This window comes from Camelus bactrianus, chromosome 35, assembly GCF_048773025.1.
Source record: "Camelus bactrianus isolate YW-2024 breed Bactrian camel chromosome 35, ASM4877302v1, whole genome shotgun sequence".
Taxonomy (NCBI): Eukaryota; Metazoa; Chordata; class Mammalia; order Artiodactyla; family Camelidae; genus Camelus; species Camelus bactrianus.
The window spans coordinates 15,452,255-15,471,128 of NC_133573.1; the positions used below are offsets into that span (position 1 = coordinate 15,452,255).

An 18,874-nucleotide genomic window follows, 5' to 3' on the forward strand; every position below is an offset into this window, starting at 1 on the left:
CTTAATACATTAGTTTCTTTCTAGTTTTGATGGAATCAATTTACTTTTAAAACTACAAGTCATGCTTTTCAACTCTCCAAAGCAAACTTCTCTGAGAAATTGTCCAGGAAGAACATAACTCAAGTTATCACAATTCAAGTAAGACAGGACCTCTTTTGCACAAAGAACGTCGTTTGTCCATGGTGTTAGAACAGGCTGGCTTGGGTGGAAGGCCATTGACCCTCCTACCTCTGGCTTCAGCCGTGCCGCCTGGTGGACCACGGTCCCTCCCACAAGGCCAGCTCTTGCGTTTTGTCCGTTTCCTCAGATATTTTTAATAGTCCCTTACTGTGCAGTCTACCGTGCTCCTAGCTCCTGAGCAGCTTTATAACATCAGACTTCTGCACCTCAATGGCATCCATGCTTTGGTTTATTGTTCTTGCACACTACTGTCACGTCAGTAGTTCATCTTTGGCTTCTGATCTTTTTTGTTAGTATGTCAGACGCTTGTCATGGGCATGACTTGAAGACTTACTATACACAGGCAACATGGTCAAGCAGACCAAAGACAGGACTGGGAACCAGGAACTCCGTTCCAATCCCTGCTCTGCCAGTGACCTGCTGTGTGACCCTGGGTGAGTCACTTACTCTCCCTGTCTCAGATGCTTCATCTGTAAAATACGGATAATATGTGGTTCACCTACCTTGCAGGGATTGTGTAGGCAAGTAACTAATTAGTGACTATAAAGGACTTTCTATTACAAAGCTATGTAAAACTTCAAAGTCTAGATGAAGCACTCATTTACACATATTAGGACAGAGCATACAAGTTTTCTTATTATTTATATTTTTTGCTATAAATATCAATAAATTATTTTCCTATGAAAAGATCTTTGTACCTAATTTAATAAAAGTTCTAATTCATGTTATGAATATAGAAGTAAATTTTAGTTGCAGGCTCAGGTTCTCTCTAAAATTATGTATCTAATGTACATTATGATCTATTCTCTGGAGCCATCCTCAATTTAGATACTTATAAAACCAGCATGGGTATTTCACATTAAAAAGGCATATAAGGCCTTATTCCTTCTAACATTAGCTATATCTACTTGACTGGCACTGGGATAAATGCAAACATAGTAGGCAGATCTTACATGTAGACAAAGCTCACTAATCAAAGCTGGTGAACTGGTGAGGCCAAACTTTTGACTTAAACCAGGTGAGTCCACCTGGAAGTGAAGCACTGAGGTGCCTCTGTCAGTGACTCAGGAGGGAATGCAGCAAAGCACAGTGGGTGAGCCGCAGGCTCGGAGGGAGACGTCCTTGGGTTCAGACCCAGCTCTGCCATTTCCTGGCTGCCTGACACTGGCAAGTTGCTTCTCTCTCTGTGCCTCAGTTTCCCCCACTGTAAGACAGGGGTATACAGGCAATACTTACTTCTTGGGGTGGTGTGAAACTTCAGATCAAAAAAGTGCTTAAGACACTTCCAAGTAAATGCTCACTATCCATTATGGTATTAATTTAAACCCTTTAAAAATATTTTTCTAAATCAAAAATCTCACTATCCCCTTCTCCATTTAAATGGATCAGTAACTCTCAGTGGACTAACCTTGATTTAGTAATAGCTACACACTCAAGGGTAACAACACGTGTATAGATACAGTTATCTGTCACAGTGAAACTGCGGCTCCAAAATTCCAATAAAGACCCACTAAGTCCAGTTCTAAAATATGCTGTGATGGTAAAGAGACTCGTTCCTTAGGTAGCAATTTTTTGGGCATCTAACATTGTTATATATTATTCTACCCACCCAGGTGAAGACAAATTAACATGTGAGTTTCATACCTTTTCGTTGTAATTTGATTGCTTCAATCCATTGTAGTGGTAGACAGTAAAAGACTCTGGACCACTGGAACCCTATTATAAATAAAGTACAATTAAAACTTTTAAATCTTTGTATCAGGCAATTTCTAATTAGTGACTGAAAATAAAACGGAAGTTTCTTAAATCCGTATCCTTAAAGGAATCATTTGATGGAGCAAGAAACTTACACTTATTTGGTTAAATACCATAAAGCCTGAAAGCTGAAATAGTTGTTTCTGGAAACGAGAGCAGAAACTGGGCAAGTGGTGATTTTTTTTTTTTTTTAATTATAAGCTCTTCTAAAGTAGAATTTACATTTCTAAATATGTGCATCCATTAATGTAATTTTTTTAAAAAGGGCAAGTTTCTAAAATACAGAAATATTCCCTATAATGTATCTCTGCTTTTTTTCTGTTGTAAATAACGTGTTCCTCTCAATAAATCCAGAAGAGCAGTAATACCACCGTCACTAAGATTACAAACACACATGCACCAATACTTCCACTTTGGTCCACACTACAGAATTAGGGGTTTCTACCCCCCAAAATACCTTTCAAATCTTGTCAACTTTAATAGTGAAAAGAGCACTGAAACAGACACCTGTGCTTTCAGTGCTTAGAGAATTAAGTAACTTTCAATGGAGGAAGGAAATGGAATAAATCACTATTATACTAACTTCCAGAGAAACTGATCATGTCAGCCCCACTGTTCTAACTTCGGTTCTCGGTTAGCTAAAGTTCACATTCACCTCTCGTGAACTTGTATTCAAGGCCATTAAGCAGTCAGGTCCCCCACTGCAGGTGCCTGGCCCCCAGCGACTCCCCTCAGGCCCTGTGGCTGAGTCTCCATGTGCCCATCCCCCTGAAGGGTCTTCCTGGTCATACTCGAATGACAAAAGTTGGGCCAGCATCCCCATTTGGAATTTTTTCCAACTGGAACTAAGAGAAAAGAGCTGCTGGCAACTGTGGCATCAGCTTCCCAGAGAAAGAGGGGCTGAGAGAAGTAGCTAATTTACAGATAGAAGGGATTGGGTGAGGGTGCAGGTGGAGAGACAGCCCCAGTCCTGGAGGCTCCTGGTGCCACCTTCAGGGAGCTGCACTTCCACCCTTCAGCTGCTCTGAGCTTACTCCTTCCAATTCCCATCTTTTCCCTCTCAAGGAAGTCAGTCCAGGCTGGGATTTGTAGCCAAGAATCCTAAAACACAAGACCGTTTAACACACCCTTCCAGTCTTATCTCTAACCGCTTACCCGTCTGAAGTCTCTGATAGATACAAGTGTATTACTCATCTCTTGAAAAGACCTTTTGCTGTTGGCTCTTTGCACGTTTGTGATTTTTTAAAACTCCTTTTTCGAGCTCTGGTTCAAATCTTACTTTGTAAAGTTCTCCTTAAACACACTAGTTGGGTTCTTTATTACTTTGGGAACTTTGTAACAACGTCTCAATAATTAATTTGTGAATCATATACTACTTTGTATTATCTCTTCAGTTGTTATTCTGAAAGACTGTTTAACATCTTTAACTGTTTTTAACTTTTCATGACTTGTATTCCCAGCTAAAATCTAAGCTCTCTTAAAATTTTTTGTATCCCACCCAAAATGCTTCACAAAAGAACAGAAAAATCAAGTCACTTTAATTGTATACAGAAGTCAGTGCAATTAGTTACTGAGATAAATACTCTGGCTATTGATTTTCAGGGTTAATGTACTTTAACTTACAAAATAAATATTTTACTGTAATCAATTTATATCTCCAGTACTAGTCACTAACAACTGGAACAAAATAAGTATCAACCAAAGGCAGTGTAATGTGGTGGTTAGGTAACCTACGCTGGATCCTGGTTCAGCCATGTGCTAGCTGAATGTCGTCCTAAATTCTCTAGTCCTCGGTTTCCTCATTGGCAAAATGGGGGGAAAAATAATACCTAACTGGTAAGGCCCGTAGTGCCTGGTGCACTGAACGTGCTTAATAAATGGTAGCTGCTCCTGCTATTCTTATTATAAGCAAATTGCCTTGAAATACTTTATCAGTATTCCCACTTCTGTTTCCCCCCGAATCTGCATCTACCTCATGGCAGAGAAATGCTGCCGTGTAGCACCTACATTAAGCGTTTGTAAAGATTACTAAAGTAGATAAATACTTTCCTGGCTGTCCTGACCGCATTTTTGCAACTTTACCTCATTGATTACTGGCTGATTAAATGTTAACTGAGTGTCACTATACTGACCTGTCAGGTACACAACAATACATGAACAATGGCCAAAACGAGTGATAAAGTCAGTTCACGTTTGACTATGGAGAAGGAGGACATTGGTGCTGTGGGCTGTGATCGGAAAAGATCTGTGACACAGGGAGGTCTGAGCTCGCACTGGACGTGAACAGATGGGAATGTGACAGGTCTTCCTCTGAAGCAGTGGGCCTCAAACTTTGGTACCATCCGATGCCCCCGGGGGGCTGGTATGTACAGACTGTGGGCTCTACTCCCAGAGCTTCTGAACTAGGGCTGCGGAGTCACCTGAGAATTTGCATTTCTAATAAGTTCTTGGAGACCACATTTGGAGAACCCACTGCTCTAAAGGGAACCAAGAGCAAGCTCAGATGCAGAGTCTGTTTAGATGAAGGGGAGGAAAAAAACAAACAGTAAGAGATGAACTTGGAGAGAATAAACAGAATAACCAAATAAGAACAGTCTGTTATCTGAGAAGGGGACTAGAATTCCCTTTAATTACCTCAAGGAATATTACAATGAAAAAATTAATTTCTTGAACTAATAAGTTCATAGAATAATTATAAGCAACATCATAGAATTAACTAAATGTAAGATAAATATACATATATATTTCCAAAAGAGTTGGTAACTATCTCACTTTGTTTACATTTCCCAAGAACTTTTCAAAATATCCCCCAAAAGTTTGTATCACTAAATTAAAAATGATAGCATTACATGTAATGCTATATAATTTATTAAACATGAATTAAGATATCTAAAACACAGTACTAGATTCCAAAAAAGAACTTTCCAAAAACCCTAGTAGTTGAAGTATGAGGGCCTTACAATCCAATGGAGTCTTCCTAATAATGTGAGGAGAAAGAAAAACTTTTTCATGAAGCATTTAATAAAAATTGAAGACGGCTAACAGCTATATTGTGCTCTCCTTACTTTTTGAATTTTACCGCACTGTCTTTACTCACAATAACCACAACAGATAGATACAGGTTTAGAAAACAAGGATTTCTTTTTCTTTTTTAATTACCAAGATTGAACGCCTCTGATTTAAACTGGTAATTATATCTTGCAATTTAATAATTTTATCTTAATATGGTCCCTCCATCATTTTGTTACACTTTTTCTACTTTTATAACAGAGGTAGAATATAAACTGGCATTTCTATTAAAACAACGAACTTTAGACCATGTTGGTATCTGATGAAATGGTCACAATATAACTGGCTAAATAATTTGGCTGAGTGGTAAAACCCTTCCCTTAGATAGGAAGAAAAGACCAATGGAGGCTGCAGAATTAGCTTGTCAGTGATGCAGACATAACTCAAGAGTACAGAGACCAACCGGCAAAGATTCTTTTCACTGAGCTCCTGTCACAGCCAGTGGCAGACATGCCCCAACACGAAACAGCACAGCGCCACCCGAAGGTTTCCCTTTACTCAAGTAGAGTTCTCCTGGCACTTAGGAGCACTCACAGGAGTTCACATTACACACAGGCTCCTTTACCTTCTTGCCTTGTGTTTAGAAATTTCTAAAGATACACACCAACCTATTAATGGCAGTCACCCAAGAGAAGGAAAACGGGTGGGAGTGGATAAAGGGAATCCTTCTCTTTTTACTCCACATACTTCTGAAATTTATCCTTCTTTCAGAAAAACAGTATCAATGTGTCTATATTGGTGTATTTATTTTCTTCCACCACCCCAGTCCCCCAAAGTTTTGCATTACTGTATTAGAACACACATACCCTGCATCCTCTCTGCCCAGGAAAGCATTTACATAATAATAGTGCTTTCTTATTCTTATATCTGCATGGTAGAACATTTTAAAAAACTAGTAGAAAAAAATGCTGAAACAATTATAATACAATCTTCTCAACAGAACAAAACAATAAATATATTCAGCTATATTACCTGATCAGGAAAAAATTCTTGAAGAAATGGACCCAATAATATGATTCCTAATCCTTCTGGATCTAATTTATTCTTCATGAGATTTATACTAGAGGGGGAGAAAAAAGAAACAGTAGATACCAAAGGGAAAAAAAAGCAGCTTATTTTTCTCCTTTCATGATTAAATTACTAGTACTGCAACATATTTGACTGCAAAAAATCCTAAGAGCTGTTCTTTTTAGACCCTTTGTGACAAATACACAGGAATGACATCTAATTTGCCAAAACTTGGTTATTTTTAAACCAGAGTAATGTGTTACTATTTAGAATTTAAATTATGATGATGACTTTGGAATATTGTTCCTTATTAGGTAAAGTAACTTTAAAAACCCAGGCTTACAAACACTGGCTTATACCCTCCCAAAGGCATATTTTCTTTGCTTCATAGTATGCCTGAATTTGACTATCAAATGAGGCATTTAACTTAAAAAAAAAAAAAAAGTTTAAGTCCAAGGAGAAAAGCAGTGTCAAAGGCAGCGGTACACCAGATAATCAAAAACATCTCCTAAAAAGCTAGCTTTCAAGAACCAAGTGGGGTGGAGGCTTAAAATTCTTAGTGCAAACTGAAGAGGTAAGATATTGTAAAAGAGCTAAAGTGTGGTGAATTTCAGTAAGTGGTGTGGACTGTCTTGTCTCAGGCGCAGCCTGAAGTGAGCTGTGCTTTTGCACAGCCCTTGCCATGCATGAGGTGTAGCCAAGGCTGCTGAAAGGTGTTATGTGTGACTTAGAGAAGGCAGAAAGTGGACTGTGGTTGGAAGAGTTTCAAAAATAAAAATGGTCTTTTCAGAAAATTCTGATTCTCTGTGTTATCTCCCAAACTATAAATGTTAGGTTAAATAGACCTTATTAGACAGTTGACCCTTGAAGAATGGGGCTGTCTGAACCGCAGGGTCCACCTATACATGGATTTTTTTTCCCCCAACAAATACATGTATGTACCATAAATATATTTTCTCTTCCTTTTGATTTTTCGAGCAACATTTTGTTTTATCTTACTTTAAGAACAGAATATATAATGTATATAACATACAAAATATGTGTTAATCGGTAGGCTTCCAGTCAACAATAGGCTACTAGCAGTTAAGTTTTGGGGAGTCAAAAGTTATATGCAGATCTTGGTCTGCACACAGGTCGGTGACCCAGCCCTTGAGCTGTTCAAGGGTCAACTGCACAACATGCAGAGGATATGACATTTTAATGGGTCTGAGTAATGACAGGAGGTTATGGCATGAAGCAAATGAAAGCAAGATTATATTATTATATTTAATATATTTACTTATCCTTACTATGGCCTGGTTATTATAATGTGATTAGACCAAAGGACCACGTGAATAACTCAGTCCAATCTTTCAGCTACTTCTAGAAAAACAATTTACTAGCTCAACTTGTGATTATAATTCAAGGTATGTTATGAATTCTGATGAAACAAGGAAAATTAAGTAGATGATGTATAACCATCTAAGAATCTGGGGAAAAAAACCAAATAAACCTAACTTTTCTTTTTTCCTCCTTCCTATCTTAAGAATTATTAGTAATCAAAATTACCTAAGTTCAACTCCCTTTTGCAAATTAGAACAAGGTAAACAAAAGATGGTCTCCACTTGGAATCAGCTGAGAGGAAATATGGTAGTTACAGTTACACCATTTATTGGAATAGTTCAACTGTCTCTGAATTTCTCCTCTTTAAGTTGGAATCAACAATTATGTCTACTAAGAAAGAATAACATCACAGCGCCATGTAGTGAGAGCAAGACACATTAATTCAATGATTAGTTTGCAAATGTTTATATGTATTTTACACTTTCAAAGAAAATACAAACTGTTTAAAAACAGGATAGCATCAAGTTCTAAGAACTATGTGTACCAATATGTTTTATGTTGCTTTTGCTGAATCCTTTTCTTAAATGTTTGTAAGCTAACGTTTGTTTATTGTGAGATACACTTTCAGAAGAAAAAAAATAATTAAACCAGGCAGAAAAAGGAAAGTTAGTGTAGCTCATAGGTGATTTTTAATTTTCATATGTATTAATATGACGTATCCACTTAACCCGAGAGATATTTTCCCATGGATAATGAAGATCCCAAATTTATGGAAGAAGTTGTAGATGTAACAATGTACAGAATATAACAGAATGAAGACAATGACAGGATATTAATGTTAGGCAAAACTGAAAACTATATTCTGAAATATAGTGGGGCCAAAGGATTCGGGTATTTAAAATATTCGTCTTTACTTAAGACTGAAAGTCAGAGGCCTGCTGGTTACTTAAGCAGGAAGCCTAACGGTAGAGACAGTCTACAAAACTGTCACTACTTTCACTAAAGGTACTATACAGACAGGCACAGAATTTCAAAATACAGGTTTCACAGTGAGAAAAAACATTTTAATATAGAAAAAGGCACTTATATTCTTAGCACCCTTTTTTAAAAGCAGGACTTCAGTGCAGAGTGGGAAAGGAAGCTCATTTTAAATAGGTCAAGTCTGTACTAAAATATTGATTAGTCTGATTGCTTGCTTCCGAAATCTTTGCTTAATATGAAGTGCTACACTTCATTTATGCAGTTTAGATTTTAAAAAAAGAGGCGGTAATGTGCAGATAATGTCACACATTCAACGGAATCAGAGTCGGTTAACTAACAATTCTTAGGTAGCTTACTATTCAGGATCTGAAACAAGGTCCAACGCTTTCATCACATCTTCTAGAAGTGAATCAGGTATAAATCCATTATCTGGAAAAAAAAATAAGAGAAAACAATCTGGATTAAGTTTACTTTAAGAAATTCTATTATTGCTGATTAGACTTCAGTGAAAACTCACTTAAGAGGGACACAGAGAGTTAAGGAACAGCATTTAACGTTTATTTTGGGCACAATGTCTATTATTATTAGGCACTCTTTTCTATTAGCTTTCTTGGGCACACAGGCAAAGACTTATTTTCAAAGGTTAGTTTCTAATACAAAAATTAACCATATGACTTCTACCTGAGAACTCCAAGAAAACCTTAAAGACAAATTCCTTCTTAAACAGGCTTACAAATTTAAACGATAAAGGTTTCTTTCTACTTAAATTTATAACAATTATTTATCAAATAGGTATATTTTTCAGTAAACAATGCAAACCTTTAAATTCCCTTTAAGAAATCCAATTAAAATAATCCTTTACCAACACATTCCTTTTGTTACAAAGTTATTTAACTTTCTGCAAGAATGTTCATGACCCCCTGTTATTTAGCTCTCCAACAATGTAAGATCAAGAAAAGATATCCCTTGACTTAAAATCAACAGACTTAATTTAAGTAAAAGCCACAGATTTAACAGGGGAAGAAGATTCAAAGTTGGAATACAAGAAGAGTAGAATCAAATGCTGATGAAAGACTAGTTTATGGAAAATATTCTTTTTCTTGGGCTCGATGAAGAAATAGCATTGCTAAATGGCTCAAACTCAAATGATGCAATAGAACATGACACACAAAAAAGCTTGTAGGGCAGCTGGAAATCACAGTACTTTAAAACAAGCAAGTTGTATATTTCCTTACATGTACAATGCCTGTGTTCCTCCACCATTTTAATTCATTCCTGAAGACTGTCTCAGCTTTAAATGAACTTCCAACACAGTATCCTTTTCAAGGATTAGGATTAAAAAAAAAAAAAAATCTTGTCCTGGAGAACAAGATGTCCAAAAGTCTTGCTTTAATCATCAGGCTACAGTGAAAAGTGTAGTTGCTCTTTTCACACACAGTGTATACTCTGTCTCTACCAGAGAGGAAATAAAGAAGATAATGATTTTTAAAAAGTCTTTTCTTAAACCTCACAAGCACTTGCTTACCATGTGAAGACAGACTAGCTTTGACTAAAAGGCTAACTAAAAATTAGCCTAAATACAATTTTATAAAGTGAAGGTTTAGAATAAATTGTCAATTTACCAATACTTAAGATACAGAGAATGAAGAACTTGTTTGAAGGTACCTGTGAAAATATTCAACCTTTGTAAGCCTAACTCTAATGACTTTGAAAGGTAGGAAAAAATTACTCATTTTGCCTAGAGTCAGGTCACAGCTAAAAGCGTAGCATCTTCAAATGTAAAACAGGCTTTATCTGTCACTAGCAGATGGGAACAGTTATCTGGATAGTTTCTGTATTTACGGGCTATCATGTGTGTCCACTTGACAGAAGCAGTGTGTAGTACAATATTCTTCAGGAGCACTGAATGGCAGGCAGCCCTGTCTCTTCTTACTGTAACCCAAGACCCAGCTCCCATCCTCAGAAAGAGCTAACTGGCTGTACAAAGACACAAACAACTAGGAAGACAACAAAATGACCTCCTTAAACGTGATTAGCCTCCAGCTTAAACATTCCAACACATTTTTAAGGGACCGATGAGACTTACAACTTGTAAACAGAGACATTCTGGAGTACAACAATGATGACACCAAGCCAATGACTCTGCTTTTTGTAGACAGTATTTTATAACTGGAGATTGCAGCATAAAAATTTTTTTCAATACCTCAAAGACTTTTTAATACACCCAAGATTAGAAGAGGAGATTTGGAATCGCTTATCTTTTTAAAATATTTATTTTGAAGTTACTTTATTCTTCAATAATCATACCTATCAAGATAAATTCTTTAGAAAAAGAACAGAAATCTTAAGTCTAAGCAGATGAAATTCAATTGGTTCCTTAGAGAAAATGGAAACAGAGACACAATGATAAGGGGGCCTCAATACCAACAGCAGAAGAAATCTGAGCTTACAGTTTGTTCACTACTCAAGCAGACCTGAGAAGCACTAAAAGAAAAAGCAGCACTAGGATGCACTGGTAATTTAACCACATGGATATAAAATGGCCTTCTACAAGCTTAAACTCAGAAGAACAGGGAAAATGAAGTGGGGAGGAAAAGAGGCAGTTATGATGGTGTAAGCACCTACTGTGTACATGTTCAAATTCAGTTAAACTATGTTTTAAGACATTTGAAAAGGAGGAAAGAAGCTGTTCATTTAAAAATTTAAAAGGAGGTTTTTGGTTGGTTGTTTTGTTTAATTATTATTATTTTTTAAAGTTTGTGAGGAGATGGGGGCTGAATATTTGGGACCATAACGTTTACAAACCCCTGTAGGTGAGGAGTCATGTTTCTTAGGAATAGAAGAGAAAAATGACATCTAGTTAAGGAGAATTTAATGCTGTTGGTTTTAGTCAAGTAAGAGTTAAATTATTTTTACTAAATGCTGTATCATGCTGTACCTAACTAATTATTATTAGTGCTTTAATAACATATACATACAATTTAATGTAACTCTTAGTGAAAAATGTGTGACTTCTGCTCATTGGCAGTTAAGGCATTTTTGTAGTTGCACTGTCCTCGGTCTCTCTGCCAGTTTGCCATCTGGCTCCCTGCAGATGGGGGCTCCTGGATGGCAGAGATTCCATAACCCTGGGGCCCAGCACAATGCTTCACACAAGTAGCCACTCAGTAACATTTGCTACATTTAATGATACAAGCGAATGCTAATTTCAAGGCACACAAACTGCTCATTCAGGCCCCACGGTTCAACCAAAACCAGCTTTGTGAACTGTACATAGGAAGTTCAGAGAGAAATGAGCAGTTAATATATGGCCTGTCCTACAGAACCACTTTAGTTGTGTGATGGAAAAGTTGCAAAACAAACAAAACACAGTGCAGGATGTTGAAAAACAATGGCTGGGGCAGCATGAAAGACAATGTTAACAATGGTAGAGCAAGGTGGATGGCAGTGACAGAAGGGAGGAAGCAAGGGTAGAGAGAAGAAAATGTCATTTTAAATGACAATTAAACAAAAGGCAATTTCTAGATCATGTCTAAGGATCGGTGTATACTAATCTACAAGTAAAATTATTCTTAAAGATTAAAAAAAAGTACCACACTGAAATCATTCAGACAAAATATGCTGTCAATATATTTTAGGAACCTAAAAACAAAACAAAACAAGACAAAAAAACAAACAAAAAAAACAAGGGCTCTTTTTAAATCAAAGAATATATATCCCTTGCCCAAATGGTTGATGAATTCTACACAGGGTGGGGTGAAGAAAGAGAGAGAATAAGAAGGAAGAAAACAAAACAAACCCCATTATGTGTAATGCAAAAAAATTCAATTACCATCTATATAGAATTCAGTTCTTTGGAGATTCCTGAATAAGCTCTATGCCCCACAGTTTTGGATCTTTCTTCTTTTTAAAACAAAACAATATAGTCAATTTATTGAGTACGTGAATAATGATGTAAAGTAGATATAAAGTCCATTTTACAGCTGAGAAAACTGAGATTAGGAACTTGCCCAACATCAAAAAGCTAATGAGTAACAGAGGTGGGATTTAAATCCGGGTTCTCTGATATCCACTGGGATGCTGACACCTGGAGGTACTCCAAAACTCCTCTCTTGTCCAGTATCTTTGATCACATTGATCAGTTGATCTCCATCCCTACTCTTTTATGGTTATTTTTTTAAATTCCTGTACAACATGTAACTGAATACAAACCAAAGACCCAAACAATCCCCACTCCCCCCAAAAATGTAAAAGACAAAATGAAACAAAACACACACACACAGAAACAGCTCCCAGCCCCCACACCAAGTCCCCAGGAAACAAAACATGGACTTTCTAAAGACCATATCTAACACACTTTACATGGCTCCAGCATCTGATTCTCTTTAGGATATAAGCACACATACTAGGGTTTATTTTCATTTCTGAATTTGGAATTACTTATTAAAGTGAACCTAGTAATTAGAGGTGATATGTCCAGGTCCTGCTGAAATCAAAATTTTAGAAGTATTACAAAAGAAACTAACAGCTAAAAATGTATTTTGAACTTGTTTTATATGTGTACTTGGCATCAAAATAATTATTGAGCTCCCAAGATCCTAAAGACTCTAAAATGGAGATTACTCCAACTGCTCAATGAGAATGATAGTCAATATCATATCCTTATTCTAATAAATTAAAAATAATTCAAAGACAAAGAGGTTAAAAAATACATCTTTATCACTTCAGCCTTCTAAACAGACATTTGTAGTAGAGAGAAAGGGAAAGATTGCTTGATTTCCTGGAAGAACAGCTAGAATGTGGTCTCAGTTCTTACAACTAGGTATGTAGCTCTGAAGAAGTGACTTAAACTGTCATAGGACTGGTTTTCTTAGGAATAAAATCATGATGGTAGTTCCTTGCCCATCTCCTAGGTTTATGGTAAGGTTTTAATGAGACCATGGAGGTAAACTGATTTATAAATTATAATGTTTCATGCAAAGGCCAGACAATATCATTATTTTTTTTTAGACAGGTCTCAAGTAATAAATCAGCTTTATGTTCCAAAAGACCATTAACATATCAACTATTTACAACACTGAAAAGGCAGTCTCACAGAAGCAATGCAATAAATGGTGATTAGTCTGCAAATACTTTCAATTCATAATATGCCTAAAGCATGGTGCTAACAATGTATGGGTCTAGGCAACAGGTTTAGGTACAGGTCTACCCAACTGTCAGACACATGGGTAGAACCCAGGAGCAGGAGCAAGGGTGAGGTGGGGAGAGTGAGACAGATACACAAATACTCAGGGATACCAGAATTTTAATTCTCTTTTCTTTAGCTTCCTTGTAGGTCAGTTTTTCTACAAATATTCTGAAGAGGGTGACAAAGGGCACCCGTCCCCACACCAGCCTCTGCTAAATGGAAATGCAAATCAAAACCACAAGGCATCACCTCACACTTACTACAGTGGCTATTATTAGAAAGATAAGAAACAGCAAGTACTGGCGAGGACGGGGAGAAAAGGAAACCCTTGTGAACTGCTGGTGGGAATGTAAATTGGTACAGCCACTGTGGAGAACAGTATGAAGGTACCTCAGAAAATCAGAAACAGAACTACCATATCATCCAGCAATTTCACTTTTTGGGTATTTATCTGAAGGGAAAAAACAAACAAACAAAAAACAAGAACACACACCTGGAAAGGAATATGCACCTCCATGTTCACTGCAACCCTGTTTACAATAGCCAAGATATGGAAACAACCTAAATGCCCATCAATGGATGAATGGATAAAGAAAATTTGGTATATATACTAAATGGAGTATTATTCAGCCATTAAAAGGGAAGGAAATCTTGCTCTTTGCCTCAACATGGATGGAACTTGACGGTATTATCCTAAGTGAAGTAAATCAGACAGAGGAAGACAAATGCCGCCTGATCTCACTTATACGTGGAATCAAAACAAAACTGAGCTCATAGATAGAGAACAGACTGGTGGTTGCTAGAGGCAAGGGGTGGGGAGGTAGGTGAAATGGGTAAAAGGTGTCAGAGGTACAAACTTTCAGTTGTAAAATAAGTCATGGGGATGGAATGTACAGCATGTTGATTATAGTTAATAATACTGTATTGCTTATTTAAAAGTCATTAACAGAATAAATCTTAAAAATTCTCATCACACTCAAAGAATGTGTAACTATGTATGGTGGTTAATGCCAACTAGGCTTACTGTGGTGATCATTTTGCCATACATACAAATATCATTATGTTGTGCACATGAAACTAATATAATGTTAAACATCAGTTATACCTTAAAAAAACAAAAACAATCCTGTAGTGGTGGTGTGTAAATCACTTTGAACTCTAGCAAAAGACAAAGGGTTAAAAATAACTATATCTACAATAATATGTTAAGATACACAATATAGGGAGATGTATATTGGGATATCAAAACTATAAGGCAGGTAAATGCATAGAACTTTTTTATGTAACTGAAGTTAAGTTGTTGTTATCTTAAAATAGATGGTTATAAGACTAAGATGTATTATGAAAGCTTCACAGTATCCAAAGAGCAAAAACCTATAATAGATACACAATAAAGAGAAAAGAATCAAAGCCTAGTATTATAAAAATTAAGGTCACAAAGAAAGCAACAGAGGAAGAAAAAACTACAGAACTATAAACAATCAGAAAGTAATCAACAAAATGGCAATAGTAAGTCCTTACTTACCAACGTTTACTCTAAATGTAAATAGTTTCATTCCTTCAATCAAAAGACATAAAGTGGCTGAATGAATAAAACAAAACCCAACTATATGTTGCCTAAAGGCTCATACTTAAAGGATACTGACAGGCTGAAAGTGATGGGATTGAAAAAAGTATTTCACACCAACAGAGAACAAAAGAACTGGGGTAGCCATCCTTATGTCACACAAAGCATTTTCTAATAAAAAATAACAGGAGACAAACAAGGTCACTATACAATGATCAAGGGATCAAGATATCAGGAGGATTTAATGACTGTAAGTATACACATACCATATATTGCAGCCCCTAAATGATTATTAATAACAGATCTAAAAGGAGAACAGACAGGAGTGAATAAAGTAGGGGATTTCAATACCCCACTTTCAAAAACAGTAAGATATTACACAGACAGAAAATCAAGAAGGAATAGCAAGTGTGAATTACACTTTAGAACACATGTACCAAATAGACATACACAGAACACTCTGTGTAACAGCAGCAGGATACACATTTCTTCTCAAGTGCACATGAAACACTCTCCAAGACAGATCACATGATAGGACAGAAAATATGTCTTAGGAAATTTATTTATTTAATTTTTTTTATATATAAACTTTTTTATTGAGTTATAGTCATTTTATAATGTTGTGTCAAATTCCAGTGTAGAGCACAATATTCCAGTTATACATGAACATTAGTAAATTTAAAAGAACTACAATCATACCAACTATTTTTCCCTACCACAAAGATCGGAAACTAGAAATTAATAATAGGAAGAAACCTGGAAAACACACAAATATATTGGGTTTAAACAACAAGCTCCTGAATAATCAGTGGGTCAAAGAAATCAAAAGGAGAATCAAGAAATATCTTGAAACAAATAAAAATGAAAGCACAATGTATTAAAACTTAAGGGATGCTGCAAAAGCAGTTTTTAGAGGGAAGGTTATAGTGGTAAGTGCCTACATTAAGAAACAGGAAAGAGCTCAAGTAAACAACCTCATGGAACTGAAAAAAGAAGACAAACTAATAAGCTCAAAGTTTACAAAGGAAGGAAATAACAAAGATCAGAACAAAGAAATGAAACAGAGAATAGGAATATAGAAAAGGACAATAAAATCAAGAGTGGCTTTCTGACAAGATAAACAAATTAGACAAATAAAATTAGAGATTAAAAAGGATGTATTACAACTGATACCAGAGAAACACAGTCAGAAGAAACTGCTATGAACAATAATACACCAAGAATTATAAAGATAACTTGATCTTACATATAAACCTTTAAGATACCACTAAAAAACTGCCAGAATAAATGATTTCAGTAATTTTGAAGGATACACAGTCAATATACTGTTATCAGTTCCATTTCTCTACACCAATAAGAATTATTTGAAAGAAAAATTTAAAAAGCAACCTCATTTACAATAGCACTGAAAACAATGAAATACTTAGGAGTATGTTTAACCAAGGGAATATAAGAAACTGAAAACAATAAGACACTGATGAAAGAGACTGAAAAAATATAAATAAATAGAAAGATATTCTGTTCTCAGGGATTGTAAGAATTAATAGTGTTAAAATGTCCATACTACCCAAAGCGATCTACACAGTCAATGCAATCTCTATCAATATTCCAATGACATTTTTCACAGAAATAGAAAAAACTATTCTAAAATTTGTTTGAAACCAAGAAAGATAACGCACAGCCAAAGCAATTTTGAGAAGGAAGAACGAAGCCAGAGGTATGACATTACCTGATTTCAAGCTACACTGTACAGTTACAATAATTAGAAGAATATGGTACTGGCATAAAAATAGGCACACAGACCAGTGTAACAAAATATTGAGCCCAGACATAAACCCATGGTCAACTATTTTTTTTGTAAGAATGCCATGAATACACAATAGGGAAAGGATAGTCTCTTCATTAAATGGTACTGGAGAAAATGGATATCCACATGCAGAAGAATGAAACGACCCCTACCTTACAGTACTCACAAAAAAAAAAAAACAAACCCCGAAATGGATCAAAGAATTAAATGTAAGACCTGAAACTATAAAACTCCTATAAGAAACTGTAGGGGAGAAGATCCTTGCCATTGGTCTTGGCAATGATTTCTTGGATAAGACAGCAAAAGCACAGGCAACAAAAACTAAAATAAACAAGCAGGACTACATTAAACTGAAGAGCTTCTGCACAGCAAAGGAAACAATCAATAAACTGAAAAGGCAACCTACACAGAGGGAGAAAATGTTTGCGACCTATTTATCTGATAAGGGGTTAATATACAAAATACATAAAGAACCCATAGGCCTCAATAGCAAAACCACAAATAATCCAATTAAAAAGTTAGCAATGGACCTGAATAGACATTTTTCTAAAGAAGACATACAAATAGCCAACAGGTATATGAAAAGATGTTCAATATCACTAATCATCAGGAAAATGCAAATCAAAACCGCAGTGAGATATTACCTCCTATCTGTTAGGATGACTTTTATCAAAAAGACAAGAGATTAAATGTTGGTTGAGTCTATGGAAAAAAAGGGGAACCCTTATTCACTGTTGGTGAAAATATAAATGATACACCTATTAAACAGTATAGAGATTCCTCAAACAAAAACAGAACTACCATATGATCCAGCAATTCCATTCCTGAGTATGTATCTGGAGGTACTGAAATCAGTAGCAAAGAGGTATTGGCACAACTACAATCACTACAATATTGTTCACAACAGCCAAGATATGGAAACAACTTAAGTGCTCATCACTGGATAAATAAAGGTGATGAGGTGTGTGTGTGTGTGTGTGTGTTTGTGTACACACCTACAATGGGGTATCATTTAGCCATGAGAATGAAGGAAATCCTACCGTTTATGACGACATGGATAAACGTTGAGGGCATTATGCTAAGTGAAATAAGGCAGACACAGAAGGACAAACATTGCACAACAGCACATGTGAAATCTAGAAAAGATGAATTTGTAAAAAGAGAGTAACAGTGGTGGTTATCAGGGGCTTGAGGTACGTTAATTGGGGAGATGTTTAAGGGTATAGACTTGCAAACAGTAGTTAAGTTCTGGAGAACTAATGCACAACATGGTGATTACAGTCAACAATACTGTATTATAAACTTCGAAATTGTTAAAGAGACTAGATCTTAACCATTTTCTCCACAAAAAAGAAATAATTATGTGACGCGATAGAGGTGTTACCTAATGCTAATGTAGTAATCATTTTGTAATATATAAATATATCAAAGCAACACGTTGTATCCCTTAACCTTACAAAAATAATGTTATATATAAATTATATCTCAATTAAAAAATATTCTGGAACATTTATTCATTTGAATACATAAATGACTTAACTTTCAAAGAGCTTATTCAGAGGTAGATTTTTTCCTTGTTTAACATCATCAGAGGTCAAGATTCAAGTAACCATAACATTCGTACCCTAAGAAACACGAAAACCTTATACCACGTGAGACTCTGATGATCACTGAAGTACTCTGTTATTTTTGTTCCCATTTTCACCCTTTCCCATTTAAAGTTTTCAAGAAATGTGAGCTACCGTTCATTCACTAATCCAATAACTCTTTAAAATAAAACTCAGGAAAGTATCAATATATTTCGAATACATAAAGATATAAAACACAGAATTAATAAAATAATAAAATCTTTTACCTTCTGGATCATAAGTTTGAAAAACTCTTCTGGCTTGTTCTGAAGGAGCCTCAGGGGCAACTAAAGCCATATCCTGAAAAGATAAAAAAGCGTGCTATCAATGAGCTATAATACACATGACACCAAAAATAAACAAAACAA

The 18,874-nt window shown here is 35.8% G+C and overlaps 1 protein-coding gene across 2 annotated transcripts in view; it reads right to left on the bottom strand.

Moving 5' to 3' along the window:
* The window catches only part of MINDY3 (MINDY lysine 48 deubiquitinase 3), an 85,596-nt gene that overhangs the window by 2,270 nt on the left and 64,452 nt on the right, over positions 1–18,874 (bottom strand). For both annotated transcript variants that reach the window (XM_074358491.1, XM_045524860.2), the window contains 4 exons: positions 18,734–18,806; positions 8,673–8,745; positions 5,977–6,064; positions 1,825–1,896 (listed from right to left, as the gene is read on the bottom strand). In XM_074358491.1, the coding sequence (XP_074214592.1) occupies positions 1,825–1,896; positions 5,977–6,064; positions 8,673–8,745; positions 18,734–18,806 (306 nt within the window). The remainder of the gene's footprint in view (positions 1–1,824; positions 1,897–5,976; positions 6,065–8,672; positions 8,746–18,733; positions 18,807–18,874) is intronic.